At 35.4% G+C, this 15,697-nt stretch overlaps 1 protein-coding gene across 24 annotated transcripts in view; it reads left to right on the top strand.

The window, feature by feature from the left end:
- LOC126766087 (protein pangolin, isoforms A/H/I/S) overlaps positions 1 to 15,697 on the top strand; it is a 247,852-nt gene that overhangs the window by 214,053 nt on the left and 18,102 nt on the right. For 19 of the 24 annotated variants that reach the window (XR_007668703.1, XR_007668704.1, XM_050483830.1 and 16 more), the window contains one exon: positions 2,314 to 2,383. Coding sequence is in view for 22 of the 24 variants with exons in the window: in XM_050483830.1 (XP_050339787.1) it covers positions 2,314 to 2,383 (70 nt within the window). In the remaining 2 variants the exon portion in view is untranslated. Of the gene's footprint in view, positions 1 to 1,112; positions 1,276 to 2,313; positions 2,384 to 15,697 lie in introns of those variants that run through there. The other 5 variants (XM_050483834.1, XM_050483815.1, XM_050483837.1 and 2 more) reach the window with 2 other exon arrangements.

The raw sequence follows: 15,697 nt of genomic DNA, 5'->3' as shown, positions 1-15,697 counted from the left end.
ACTACAACGACATCTATTGAAAAAATACTTTTTCGACTTCCTATATATATGTTACTTTAAACTTATAAAGAGTGGGGCCACAGCCAATGCCTCTACCTACTACCTCGATGTCCTGTACAAAATTACAGCTTACAGACTTAGTTAAAGCACTTTATAGCTTTTTAATGATATTTTTTGTGCGTGACTATGGTCTGATTTCGCTTTTCACCAATATCAACTTCCCTGCGGTGTCAAAGAGCACAGGTTCCAATTTTAATCAAGACATTTCACTTTAAACTGTAGTTGTCACTTGCTTCAATTCATCTAGATATTCTGATCACTGTGGTATATATATTTATCTCGACTAACTCTAGGTAAATAAAACTAAAAAATTAGTACATTAAAATGCATTCGGGTGTAACAAAACGCTTAGGAATACATATACACATTTTTTGAATAATACGTTTCGATAAAAGCTGCCGATACTCACGTATTTCCAATTAAGTATTTGTTTGGTTTTGTGTTACTAACGTTTGGACTTCGATAGAAGTAAGTAATTTAGAATCATAGGAACTGAAAAAGAGCAGATCTAGCTGCGCCTTCGACTGACTTTTAGTCACAGTGAAAAGGTTTTGAGCATAAAAGATGAAATATCATGTTAATGGTTGTTTTCTTTGTTTTTACTAACACTGAAACAAAAATTGATGTTAAAAAATGTACGCACATTGCTATTAATTTCGTTAACGCGCTAATAAAAAGCAAACTTAAAAGTGTACTCGTACAATAAATGGATACTATAATAAGACTCAGTTTTTGGGAATTCATCCCGGCCCTTTTAAAATTCAAAAACAAGAAAATTCAAACTAAAATTTAAAAACTCTAAATATGAAATAAAAAAGAAAGCAAAAGCAAAAAATTACGCAAATTATGTCTATAGAACTATTATGATTTGCTTTTTAATTAACACATAAATTCTTTTATCTCTATTCCTATTTTATATGGCTACTACAATTACTCATAACTGTATACAAATAAATTGCATTATACATCAACTCTCAAATATGCTAAAAAAATAAAACAAAATAAATAAAAATAATATAATGCAAATACAAAAATAACTCATAAATAAATAGTGGCACGCGTTAGGGCGTGACGAGCAAGCGAAATATTATGAATTAGCTAGACGGGAGCGTCAATTACATATGCAAATGTATCCAGATTGGAGCTCCCGCACGAACACGTCACGGGGGAAAAAACGGAAGCGAAAGCAAGACACCAACGATGGCGGTGGTGGAGGTTAGCAAATTAATATCAATTTCACATTCAATTTACTATTAAACAATTGATAATCAAAAACAATAGTATGTTCATACATATGTATATTGCTTTAACATGTTAAAAAGGCGTTTGGATGTCATAAAATAAGTTGGTAAATCTCGAAGGGTTGCTCATTAAAATTTGAACACTTTTCGATTTCTTAGATTTCGTTGGACTTTAATTTTTAAGCTATAAAAATTAATGGAAGTGAAGTGTTGACAGCTTAAAAACGTTCATAGCGCAAAAAATTCACCTAAATACTAATTTGGATAGAAAACATTGTACATAATAACAAAATTGCGTTGTATACGTACACGCATAACTAACTTTCAAATAAATATTATTCCTTAGCTCAAATCAATTGGAAATCATGCTCTCCCTAAATTTATTATTGCACCGTTTTAGAATCGGTGCTATTGCAGTTATGCTCAAGATGGTTATAAATGTTTTTGTTTATATTATCAGCTTATTCCCTATAGCTATATAATAATATTAAGGATTTATATTATATTAATACTTTTTATTGATACTCGTAGCATGTTTGTAGCCATAAATTATTTATGTATATTTATTTATGTATATATGTACGTAGATACAGCTTAAATCTTGCTAGTTTCTCCGCTAACAATTAATATTAATTTCAAATACTTGTATACCTATGAATGAATGTCTGTACTTAAATCTAACATTGTTAACGTTTTTTTATTTTTAATTAAGCAGTATATATTACAACATTATTCTAATTAGTATTTATCTCTATGTACCGCTATTAGATATTACTTTTATTAATATCGATATCGCTCAAATATATTATATACATATTTATATGTATACCTATGAGCTTAAACTATTAGTAATGCGTTCCTATATATTTGAGTGATATGAATTAATAGAATTTGTACGCATTTAGTATATATTGTTCATACGCTTTTAAATACATACATAACATTTTTTTTTAATTTTTTTTAATTTCTTCTATTTTTGTATTTATTTTAAAAATACTTATACTACATCTAGGTAATAATATGAAAAAGTGCCGTGCTCGATTTGGTTTAGATCAACAGAATCAGTGGTGTAAGCCCTGCAGGTATGTATACAGGACTCTTAGCAGTAATTTAAATATGATTCACACATATATACAAACCTACATACTAACAAAATATTTATTATTACATCTGTATATGTTTATGTTAGGTGGGTTGGCTACCTCCATGGTATAATTTTTGTGTACTAAAACTATAAGAAAACACTGGTCGCAAATTTTTGCTATTAAATTTTATATAGAGTATTAAGCGCTTTTGAATATTTGGGTTAAAAGCGTTATAGGATTTCGTAATTTTATCGATCCATAACAATCTTATTTAATGTATACATACATATATTAATATATACATATTGATATGATATTCTCAGCAAGTTACGGCTACCGAAACTAAGATCTTTGCGTAAGAAAGGATTGAACACAAAAGCTACGTTTAAAATTGTCAATTGGCAATTAAAAAGATCTCACAAACTTAAACAATGCTCTTTGGCAGCGCTATTGGGTATTTAACCGGTAATTTAATTGTTAGGTGATTTGCAGGATATGTACGCATGTATGTTAAGCAATGTTGCCTTTTCCTTTTACGGTTAATAGATAATTGTCGCCGACAATTTTCCTCGGTGCTGTTTTTTCAATTTCTACCAATATTTGTTATGATACAAATTATATTTCTACTTCTAGTTGCGCTTTCAAGGAATTTTGTTTTATACTTCTTTAAACATTAATTTAGCGTGTTAACATATTATTTACATCGGACCACTATAGCTTATAGCTGCCATTCAAACTGACCGATAAAAATCAAAAGATAATCTTTGTAGTTTACGTTTTTTCTTGTTTGTCCATCTGTCGAATACTGTCTATCTTTGCAAACAGACAGGTATGAGCATATGTATCTACATTTGAATGTACGCGCAATCGCAAAGATAAATTTGCACTTGTATATTTGTAAATTACAACGAAAACGACAAGCATGATGAGCACAACAACAACACCCCAACATTTAACTTTTATCCTCGCTGTTTCCTTGAGGGGATGGCAAAAAGCTGAAATCATATCTTGATGGTGATGTTAAAGCGAAATGTGGCTACAGCGAAAGCAGTTTGATAAAAACCCAAAAATCATAAAAATTTCATATTTGCGTTTAACCTTTGCTAGAAAAATAATATATACCATAAAATAAAAACAAAACATTGACGAGGACTCGAACCCGAGTATCTTTCGTACCCTTAGTATGTGCTTATCATTCTTACGATATTAGATGTTAAAATTATGTTTGCTTCATTGATGTTACATTGTCTGTAGAAGAAAATGCTGATTCAAAAAAAAATAATGTACATATCTAATCAATATCCTCGTACCACAGTATACTTGACAAGAAATTGTTTGAATTGAACCTGGAGATTTGCGCAGCAATTACGTATATGAATGAAATGCCTTTGCATTGTTGGTGATGCGAGAAAAATAAAAGCATATGTATGTATTCATACAGATAGAGATTGCCAATATGAGCTATCGATTCGTAAATTCATATTTAAGGAAATGTGATCGAATCTAATTGAATCCATAGATTACTATTACCGATGAAAGATGCAAGGAGGGCTAAGTTCGGGTGCTATCAAATATTTCACATTCTCGGAATTTGCAAGGCTTATAACGGGGAAATACTTTCAGGTGTTGCAAAACTTTGTTTTAAAAATATTGCATAAGAACTTAATGGATTACAATAAAATTTATATTTTTTTAACTTATATTACACAAGTTTACGGTCATATTGCGACTGTGATGTTAGAGGTTGTTTCTTGCTAATTTTGGGTTGCTAAAATCGAAAATAATATAAACAAGTAAAGAAGGGCTAAGTTCGGGTGCAAGCGAACATTTTATACTCTTGCAACTTGCAAGTATCAAATAGAGCAAGGTCAGTTGGTGTTCCTGATATTAGTTATATAGGGGATGGGTCAAATTTATCTATTTTAGGCACAAAGATACACTGTTATGAGTAAAACACGCTTTCTTATTTTCATTGGAATAACTTACTAAAGTCCCTCGGCAGTTCGAAAATCTGTACATTAAGTATATGGCGGCTAAGAAAAGTATTGATCCGATTCAACCCATCTTTGACATATATTTCAATTCAATATCTAAATATTCGGTACGACGCCCATCGTCCAATTTTCACGGAACCCACATACCAAGTTTCAACGAGATACCTCTTTTTTTACTCAAGTTACAGCTTGCGCGGGCGGACGGACGGATAGACAGACAGTCAACCGGATTTAAACTTTTCTCGTCATCCTGATCATTTATATATGTATAAACCCATATCTATCTCGATTGGTTTTAGGTGATATGTACAACCGTTAGGAAAACAGATTTATAATACTATGTAGTAACTGGTTGCAAGAGTATGAAAATTTCCTAATACGTAAGATGTTTTATGTTGAAGTCAAGGGACGTAGGAGTCAAACCACCGCCATTTACTAAAATGATAAAAAAGTTTTACTTTTTACCGAAAATATGATGGAAAATTTTTGACTTCAAATTCGTAATCTGGACACCTCAAATACCCCACAGTCCCCTCTTTGCAAATCAGTCGCAAATTTTTCTTTTATACATTATTTGTTGAGTAGTGTTTTTTGGTCACAGACTGCCTTAGTTTCATTACCATAATTTAGTTCATAGCCCAGATATTTATATTCAAATCAACCTGAAAGGAGATGTTTGTCACATAAATTCAACCAAAGAAGATAAATATAACAATATATCTTTAGTTGATGTTTAAATTGTCAACCAGAAGTGAGGAATTTAAAATTTTAAGGATATTGGGGTTAGAGGAGGTCTATATCAATTTCATTCATATTTAGCGCCAATCATATTATTCTTAATTATAGGGTATATTAGCACTAAATCAAGGTCTGGACTAAGTGCTTTCCTATTGGTAGCGTTCAAATATATTGGGTAATATCTCTCCACAAAATTTTATGAGAACAACTCACATATTAAGTCTTCTTATCTATACGTTGACTTAATTTTTCTAAGATATCTCACATACCACTATTTTACATATAGTGTAAATTATTATAATAGGCACACGGGATTATGGCTAGTTTTCGTCCGATTTTGGCATAATGATATTATCATTTAGTTTCATTCAGATATCTTATATATTGATCGATAATCAACCGGAAGCTCGAAAATATTTATCTAAGGTATAATTGGGCTAGGGGAATTATTGACCTAATTTAATACATTTGTGACAAAAGAGTACATTGCTATTCTTCTTCTTAATTTGATTAGACACCGCTTACGCGATTATAGCCGAGTTAACAACAGCGCACCAGCCGTTTCTTCTTTTCGCTACGTGGCTACGCCAAGCGTAGCCAGGTCCTTCTCCACCTGGTCCTTCCAACATAGTGGAGGTCTTCCTCTTCCTCTGCTTCCCCCTGCGGGTACTGCGTCGATTACTTTCAGAGCTGGAGTGTTTTCGTTCATTCGGACAACATGACCTAGACAGCGTAGCCGCTGTCTTTTAATTCGCTGAACTATGTCAATGTCGTCGTATATCTCGTATAGCTCATCGTTCCATCGAATTCGATATTCGCCGTGGCCAATGTGCAAAGGACCACAAATCTTTCACAGAACTTTTCCCTCGAAAACTCGCAACGTCGACTCATCAGTTGATGTCATCGTCCAAGCCTCTGCACCATATACCAGGACGGGAATTATGAGCGGCTTATAGAGTTTGGTTTTTGTTCGTCGAGAGAGAACTTCACTTTTCAATTGCCCACTCAGTTCGAAGTAGCACCTGTTGGCAAGAGTTTTCCTACGTTGGATTTCCAGGCTGACATTGTTGGTGGTGTTTATGCTGGTTCCCAAATATACGAAACTATCTACAACTTCAAAGTTATGACTGTCAACAGTGACGTGAGTGCCAAGTCGCGACGACTGGTTGTTTGATGACAAGAGATATTTCGTCTTGCCCTCGTTCACTACCAAACCCATTTGTTTTGCTTCCTTGTCCAGTCTGGAGAAAGCAGAACTAACGGCGCGGGTGTTGAGACCGATGAGATCAATATCATCGGCATACGCCAGTGCAAGTTCTGCAGCTCGAAGTATTTTTTCCAGCAGAAGATTGAAGAAGTCGCACCATAGGGAGTCGTATTGTCTGAAACCTCGTTTGGTATCGAACGGCTCGAAGAGCTCCTTCCCGATTCTGGCGGAGCTTTTGGTGTTGCTCAACGTCAGTTAAGACAGCCGTATGAGTTTTGCGGGGATACCAAATTCAGACATCGCAGCATAAAGGCAGCTCCTTTTCGTGCTGTTGAAAGCAGCTTTGAAATCGACGAAGAGGTGGTGTGTGTCGATTCTTCTTTCACGGGTCTTTTCCAATATTTGGTGCATGGTGAATATCTGGTCGGTTGTTGATTTGCCAGGTCTAAAGCCACACTGATAAGGTCCAATCAGTTTGTTGACGGTGGGCTTTAATCTTTCACTTAATACGCTCGATAGAACCTTATATGTGAGGTTGAGGAGGCTTATCCCACGGTAGTTAGCGCAGATTGTGAGGTCTCCTTTTTTATGGATTGGGCAGAGCACACATAAACTTCAATCGTTGGGCATGCTTTCGTCCGACCATATTTTACAAAGAAGCTGATGCATGCTCCTTATCAGTTCTTCGCCGCTGTGTTTGAATAGCTCGACCGGCAATCCATCGGCACCGCTGCTTTGTTGTTCTTCAGACGGGTAATTGCTATTCGAACTTCTTCATGGTCGGGCAATGGAACGTCTGCTCCATCGTCATCGATTGGGAAATCGGGTTCGCCTTCTCCTGGCGTTGTACGTTCACTGCCATTCAGCAGGCTGGAGAAGTGTTGCCTCCATAATTTAAGTATGCTATGGGCATCGGTCACTAGATCACCATTGGGGGTTCTACAAGAGTACGCATCGGTATTGAAACCTTCAGTTAGCCGCCGCATCTTATCTTAGAATTTTCGAGCATTACCCTTGTCGGCCAGCTTATCGAGCTCTTCATAATCACGCATTTCAGCCTCTTTCTTTTTCTGTCTGCAAATGCGACCCGCTTCCCTCTTCAACTCTCGGTATCTATCCCATCCCCCACGTGTTGTGGTCGATCGTAACGTTGCGAGGTAGGCAGCCTGTTTTCTTTCCGCTGCGACACGGTACTCCTCGTCGTACCAGCTGTTCATTTACATTTTTCGAAAACCAATGGTTTCGGTTGCAGCTGTACGTAAGGAGTTTGAAATGCCGTCCCACAGTTCCCTTATACCGAGTTGTTGACGAGTGCTCTCAGAGAGCAGGAGTGCAAGCCGAGTAGAAAATCGTTCGGCTGTCTGTTGTGATTGCAGCTTTTCGAGGTCGAACCTTCCTTGTGTTTGTTGGCGTGCGTTTTTTGCTGCACAGAGGCGGGTGCGAATCTTGGCTGCAACGAGATAGTGGTCCGAGTCGATGTTAGGACCTCGGGGATGTTTCGTCGTGGAGGCTGAATTTACCGACCATAGTGCTAAAGATACCGTGATAGAAGGAATCTTTGGTCACATCGTCTTTCTCTTCCATCGGGGCGTGGGCGCAAATAGTGGCTAAACGTTATCCACCGGAGTGAATGATAGTACTCGGCGACGTAGTCTCTTTCCGACCACGAATCCCACACCAAACTTGCGCTCTTTTATATGGCCACTGTAGTAAATGTCATAAGGACCTACTCGTCTCATTGATTGGCCCGTCCATCGCATTTCTTGGACGGCGGTGATGTCAGCCTTTATTTTGACGAGGACATCAACCAGTCACTTTTAAGATGCGGATGAATTTTATTTTTCTAATAGCAATGTGTAAAAAACACCCCAATGAAAAGACGCAACAAGCCTCGGATGAGTGACCCCCCTTTTGATGACGACCATTTCAAACGAAATAAGGACTACGATATTAGGACATGCACTTGGAAGGTCCGGTCCCTTACCTTCCAAGTGCATGTCCTAATATCGTAGTCCTTTTTTGAAATGGTCGTTTTTCTTTTTCATTGGGTGTTTTACACATTGCTATTAGAAAAATAAAATTCATCCGCATCTTAAAAGTACATCCAATTATTTACTGGCGTTTTCGATAAAAAGTCAGTAATAGGCACATCTTTAAAAGCTTATGGTTTTGACAACCTTTGGAGTTAAAATTATATATTTTAAAGCAGTTACAAATTATTGTTAGGTGAACTAAACTGTTACACTCTATATCAACAAGATTCGAGATTGTAAAAATACAGATGAATGTTCGCTACTTTTCTGGTGTGAGTCGACAAAAAGGTATTAATCCTCAATTCGTTAATAGTTCGATCGAACATTACATAAATGAGATCAGTAATAATCAACAACTGATACACAATCAGCAGTCGAAGATGTGCAGCTATTTGTCAAACTTTATGATAACATAAAGCAAAAAATAGATGATAACGTATATTGGGTGATTTTTTGGTTCTGATCTTGCTCTTTTTGTCTCGTCTTCGGGACAAATTTTTCGTTCTTGAAAATTCTGGGTTTTGATTCGAAAGTGAAAGATATTTGATCTCTGATGCCCAATTTTGTCAGAAAGAATTTCACTGCCTTATCCCTAACTCCCTTATTGAACGAAATATACGGTATATAACCGACCAGCAGCAGTATTTAGACGTGAAATGGCAAAACCCATCTATCAATAATTTTTCAAAGATTTGTGCCGATTGAAGCTATCATGGTTATGGAAGAAGTAATTAAAACCTCGTGAGTATACTCATATGTAAGATTATATTAAAAAACTAGTATGGAAAAGCTAAGTTCGGGTGAAACCAAATATTTTATTCCCTTTGAAAGGATCTTCTTCTTCTTCTTAATTGGCGTAGACACCGCTTACGCGATTATAGCCGAGTTAACAACAGCGCGCCAGTCGTTTCTTCTTTTCGCTACGTGGCGTCAATTGGATATTGCAAGCGAAGCCAGGTCCTTCTCCACTTGGTCCTTCCAACGGAGTGGAGGTCTTCCTCTTCCTCTGCTTCCCCCGGCGGGTACTGCGTCGAATACTTTCAGAGCTCGAGTGTTTTCATCCATCCGGACAACATGACCTAGCCAGCGTAGCCGCTGTCTTTTAATTCGCTGAACTATGTCAATGTCGTCGTATATCTCGTACAGCTCATCGTTCCATCGAATGCGATATTCGCCGTGGCCAATGCGCAAAGAACCATAAATCTTTCGCAGAATTTTTCTCTCGAAAACTCGTAACGTCGACTCATCGGTTGCTGTCATCGCCCAAGCCTCTGCACCATAAAGCAGGACGGGAATTATGAGTGACTTATAGAGTTTAGCTTTTGTTCGTCGAGAGAGGACTTTACTTTTCAATTGTCTACTCAGCCCGAAGTAGCACCTGTTGGCAAGAGCAATCCTACGTTGGATTTCCGGGCTGACATTGTTGGTGGTGATTACGCTGGTTCCAAGATAGACGAAATTATCTACAACTTCAAAGTTATGACTGTCTACAGTGACGTGAGTGCCAAGTCGCGAGTGCGACGACTGTTTGTTTGATGACAGGAGATATTTCGTTTTGCCCTCGTTCACTGCCAGGATCACATCTGGCTAAATACCTTCAAGTGTTGACAATATTGGAAAATGTTGAGAAATGATAAATCCTCTATCATCGATCTATTTTAGCCAATACCACATGCCATTAACATGTACATACATACTAATTAAATCGTCGCTGGGTTTTATAAAGATGCGTAACATCCTAACATATCATCGCCAATCAGATGGAGTAAAGTCATCCGGATTTTCAAAAATCCTGTTATTAATCAATCTTTTATCTGATTTCAACGACGATTATATTAATTTGAACCATGGTGTATAAGCATTTGTTCTTACTAATAGTATAAAGCACCGTGAAAGTTTTTCAGAATACCCAAACGTAAATATATGCAAACATTTTGATCTTGCCAAAGTAACCATACGAAATTGTCGCAATCTGTACTTCTATCATTCTTACTTATACTTCATGTACAAATATGTATGTATATGCTAAATATATATACATAAATATATATAATTATTATAATTATTATAACTTATATATTTATATATTTAAACAACAACACTTTCAATGTAATACATAAATACTTAGCGACGAACTCTAAATCCCAAACCCACTAACTGAATAGAACACAATTGCTTGTATTGAGTTTATATTATATTTTTTTACAATTCAGTAAAGTTTTTATTTCTACTTAAATGCTTGCCTATAAATATATATGTATGTACTATACATTAAAATATACATACGTATTGGATCACTGACCGAGTACTTGAAAAAGTATCACGCCCAATTTCGCGTGCATACACACTTATTTCATGCGTTAGTACATACGCTTTGCCTTCATTTGCATGTGCTTTTGCTTAGTTATAATTATAATGATTAATTATAAAGATTTTTGAAATTCCAGTATATTTTTAATGACATATATCGGCCAATGTGCAGGTTTAATACAAAGTTTTGCAAACACCTATGCATAAGTATTTCGCCGGCTTTGAACTTTGCAAGTTGCAAGAATATAAAATGTTGGCTTACACCCGAACATAGCCTCTCCTTACTTGTTGTTGCTAAATTTTAGCGTATGTTGCTAATAAATATTAAGAAAGAACTTTCCCCTTTGCTGTTCAAACCTGAGCTAATAATGTGGATAATGTTGAACAAGTTTGTACCCTTTCCAATTAAAACGAGTGAAAAATTAGCCTAATAATATGGATAGGAAACTGCAGAGATTGTTTCGATACAATTTTAATTTAATAATAAATAAACACCATTGAGTGGGGAAAGGCGGTTACTTCATATATATTTTTAAGAAATTGAGACGGTTGAGTTCACTTTTATTAATTTGACATATGAGCTTGAATGCTGATGCGTTTGCTGGATAATATTTAGAGAACTCACTTTATGCAACCGAACGCTCTGTATTTTAATCTAGTTTAGCTTTAAAAGATAATACACTTATAAATGTGTATACATACACACATAGTACCATCACTAACATTTTACCACCTATAAGAACTTCCAATTATCATGCACAATGTAGTCATCTACACCTTCATTTTATATTTTTGGTTTCATTTGAGTTAAACAAACAAACAACAATTTAGTACAAACACTTTATCCAGACAATAAACTCTATAAATGGCAAAATTAATGTTGCAGTGTTTTGTTACATAATTAATAACAGAACTTAACCACATAATGGTTTAACAAACATACGGTAAAGTTTCCAATGATTAAAAAATTAAAATAACCGCCTTGAACACATCGAATAAACAGTCATAGAATATAACGAATCGAAGACGGTGTTTGTTGCTACGGTTTAACAAAGTGTATTATACACACTAGTTGATTTAAAATTTAATATATAAATATATTTCAAAGTATTTATCATAATAAATTTTCTAAGATACCAAATAAGCGTTAGCGGACACATTGTTTGACGGGCAAGCCGAAAAAGTTTTTAGCTTACATCGATCCAAGTTATCAGCTTTCACGAGTTACGAATATTTTATATCATGCATCGTAGTCTCATTAATGATAAATATGTTATGAAGGAATTACAAACTTGTGTCGTTGTCTTTCCATATACATACATACATATGTATGTAGCTGGAACTGGCCCTTCAAATTCAAAAAGCTCAAAACAGAAAAATAATATTTGGTTTAGATACAAAATCAAATATATCCTATATTAATATAAATAGTATACATATATTCAAATATATCCTCCATTTATGAAGAGACCTATTGTTTCTGTAGTTATAGGTATAAAACAACTTACATGACAAAATCGGCGTATTTGAATTGATTTCACCTTACGTACGATCTCAAATATTTTCTATTGTAATATAAGAGACAAGAATAAGAGTATTATCATATGATATCATGTATAAATGAAAATCTCCAAAAACAGTTTATTTGCATTCAGGTTTCTGTGTACCTTATAAAATTGTAACACTTAAATGCAATTATATTAGATATTGAAAATTTTGCAAAATATTTCACACAAAAAAAAAATATGAGTGAATATTATTTTAAAAATACGTTTCTATAAAATATATAAAGAACAACAATTTCTTGTTCAATTATTAAGTACTAAACGTTAGTAATAAAAAATAAGATAAATACATAAATATGCACATAACTACTATGCCGTATAAACGGACATGTTAATTTTTATAAAGTAAGAGCCAAATGATTTATGTACATATGTATATACTCGTATGTATATTCGAACGTGAAAATGGTAGGAAAGCAAATATATGTAAATTGCTCGTCCGTAATTTATGTTTTAAACAATTCGCATTTCAAACTTATAAACTTGGTTGCGCTGAACTCTTCATAAATAAAAAGTTCATATAAAAAAACTTGATTTTGATCGGTCAGTTTGTATGGAAGCAACATGCTATAGTGAAAAATTTCTTTACAGATTGTACCGTTGTTTTAGAAAATAACCCTTCCTTACTAGAACTTGATCTCAATCGTTTAGTTTGAATGGCAGCTATATGCTATAGTGGCCCGATATTAGCGGTTCCGACAAATTACCAGCTTTTTGTTGAGAAAAAGAAGTGATGATATCTTAAAACTTAGGATATAAAAATCGATATACATATATGGCTATGATTGATGCTCGCGTGAAGTCTGATCAACGACAGCTATACGATATGTTACATACATGAGAAAGCATAAAACCCATTTCGCTCACGAACTCAAGGTGTAGGCATAGCTGATTTAAACTCTAAAATTCTGTAGGTTTTGAGCAGTTGTCTGATTTGAGCATTTCTGTACATTATATTAAGGTATGGTAGTAATAGATAATAACCAAAAGCCGGCTACTGGCTAAAATGTATTATACAGAGTTTGTCTGGAAAGTTATAGGACTGATTTTCTTCCCCCGCGACTGTACTTCAGAGCGTGCGCGCACCGACTGGATTCGGCAGACGGCGTTCGTAGCTAACGAACGAGCGGCTGGTCAGTTGTCTCCGAGCACCTGGAGAATCAGGACAAACATTTTCTAGCCACGTGTTTCTGTGAGTGGTACAAGCCGAAAATGCAGCGTTCGTTAGAGCAGAGGTACGGATTAAATTCTGGGTAAAACTCGGTAAATTTGCGACAGAGACGTTTGGTATATCAAGCAGGCTTACCCAGATGTTTCTTTAGCAAGAAGTGGTGTGTTTCGGTGGCACCAGGCCTTTTTGGAGGGCCCGGAAGAGGTCGCTGATGAAGACCGTGCTGGGAGACCTGCGACTTCGACAAAGACCGACAATGTGACTCGTGTGTGCAAAGTTTGGAACTCTGACCATCTACAAAGTATTTGTTTAATTGCTCAGATGTTAAATTTATCAAAATCCGTAGTGAATGGCATTGTGAGCACTTAAACATGCGCAAGGTGTGCGCGAAGATAGTCCCAAAAGTGCTCACTGACGATCAGAAATTGCGGCGAGTGAAAGTGTTCCAAGAAAACTTGAACATGTGTGAAAGTGACCCCCATTTTTTGAATAACGTAATCACAAGTGACGAGTCATGTATTTGAGTATGATCCCGAGATGAAGAGGCATTTTGAGGCGACTGAGGGGATCCAAGCAGCATGCATATCGGCTCTCAGGGCTATTCCGGAGAATTCTTTCCGTGACGCCTTCAATGCTTAGAAATCGCGCTGGCAGCGCTGCATCGACGCAGAAAGAGCCTAAGTGTTTTGAGAATTGTAACGATTGGTTCAATAAATATTTTTAAATCGACTCAGTCCTATTACTTTCCGGACAAACCCTGTATATATACATATATTGTTAAACATTTGCCTAGCAACTGCTATTTTAAATACAGGTGGTTTTAAATTTACTACTTTTTACATCACCACTTTATGTTACATAATTAAGTCTTCGAACTAAATATGAAACCATTTCGTACTCTAAAGCGATTTAACACAAATGCTTGGCTTTGATTTTTATTATTACTTTATGTGTAATAATATTATATTTTTTATATAACAAACGTATTTTGTTTTAAACAAGAAGGGAATTATATACAAATCCTTTAGTCATAATAATTTCATGAATTTTTTTTACGGGTAAGGAGGCTTTAAATGCCATTTGCAGGTCACTAAAATAGCGCCCTTCTCCCACCCCCCTTCTCTGAGGAACTGTCGCCCGCCCTGGTTTGCATTACTTCAGAGTGGCGTTCCGTTTTTCTCATTGAGAGGTTTACTATACATATGCGTATCTTCTTCTGGTCCCGCTCTTATCGGCGTACCAAAATTGCTGCGGATCTCTGCATAATCCCCATTTTTTTCGCTCTCCAGAATGACACCAATTAATTTTCTCCCGTTTATAGGACCAACCAGTTCTTCTACGGCGCACATAGGAGCATTTGGTCTTTAATTATTTAAAGTGATTTTATGAATGAAAATGAATAAAAATGCACGATTGAATATAGTAATGCAATTTATTAAAATAAAACGAGTAAGGAAGGGCTAATTTTCTATTGCATATTTCACATAGTGACCGATATTTTCCATCAAAAGTCAACTAAAGATACAGGGGTGCAACATTTTCGGTACCTATGGGCTTGAACATTTTTGGTTGGATTTGAACAATTTTTGGTAGAAATGTGGCATAGTTTAAGGGAATTATTACAGCAAAATCTTATTGTTTTATCAGTTACTTCGTAGTTTGTGTATTGGAAAGTGAAAGAATCAAATGGAATTTAAAGTTGTGTTATATGGGAAGTAGTTGTGATTGTAGTCCGATGTCGCTCATTTTCCCACTGTGACATAGAAATATTAAAATAAAATCAAATACTAAATTTAGTCGAAATTGGTCTGACGGGTCCCGAGATATGGGATTTCACCAAAAAGTGGGCGGTGCCACGCCCATTGTCCAATTTTCACACCGGCTCCAAAAGAGCCACCTTATCCACCTATATACCACCCGTCTAGAATAATTTAGCAGGTTTTCAGTATTTAATTAAAAAAAATAAATAAAGCAGTACTCATTTTATGCAAAAAACCAACCAATTAAACGCGCTTTTTTTAAAGGGGGCGAAAGATGGGGAAAATGTTTAAGCTTATAGAAACCTTGTAGTTTAGTAAAAAAAAAAATAATTTATAGCTCGACCTCCCCCGACACTATAACAAAAACACTAATTTCTAAAAAATTAAAAAAAATTGTTTAGTTTTTTTGATGACTCATTGTTTTATCGAAAAAGAACCAAATAATACATTAATCTTTAAATTATTAGTATTAAATACATACCATGTTGTCCAGAATCCATAAAATATATTTTCTTTTGCGCTCCCTTTGCCGT

Source organism: Bactrocera neohumeralis, unplaced genomic scaffold, assembly GCF_024586455.1.
Source record: "Bactrocera neohumeralis isolate Rockhampton unplaced genomic scaffold, APGP_CSIRO_Bneo_wtdbg2-racon-allhic-juicebox.fasta_v2 cluster11, whole genome shotgun sequence".
Lineage (NCBI taxonomy): Eukaryota > Metazoa > Arthropoda > Insecta > Diptera > Tephritidae > Bactrocera > Bactrocera neohumeralis.
The sequence above is the reverse complement of the archived record's forward strand: the minus strand, read 5'-3'. Positions and strand labels throughout refer to the sequence as shown.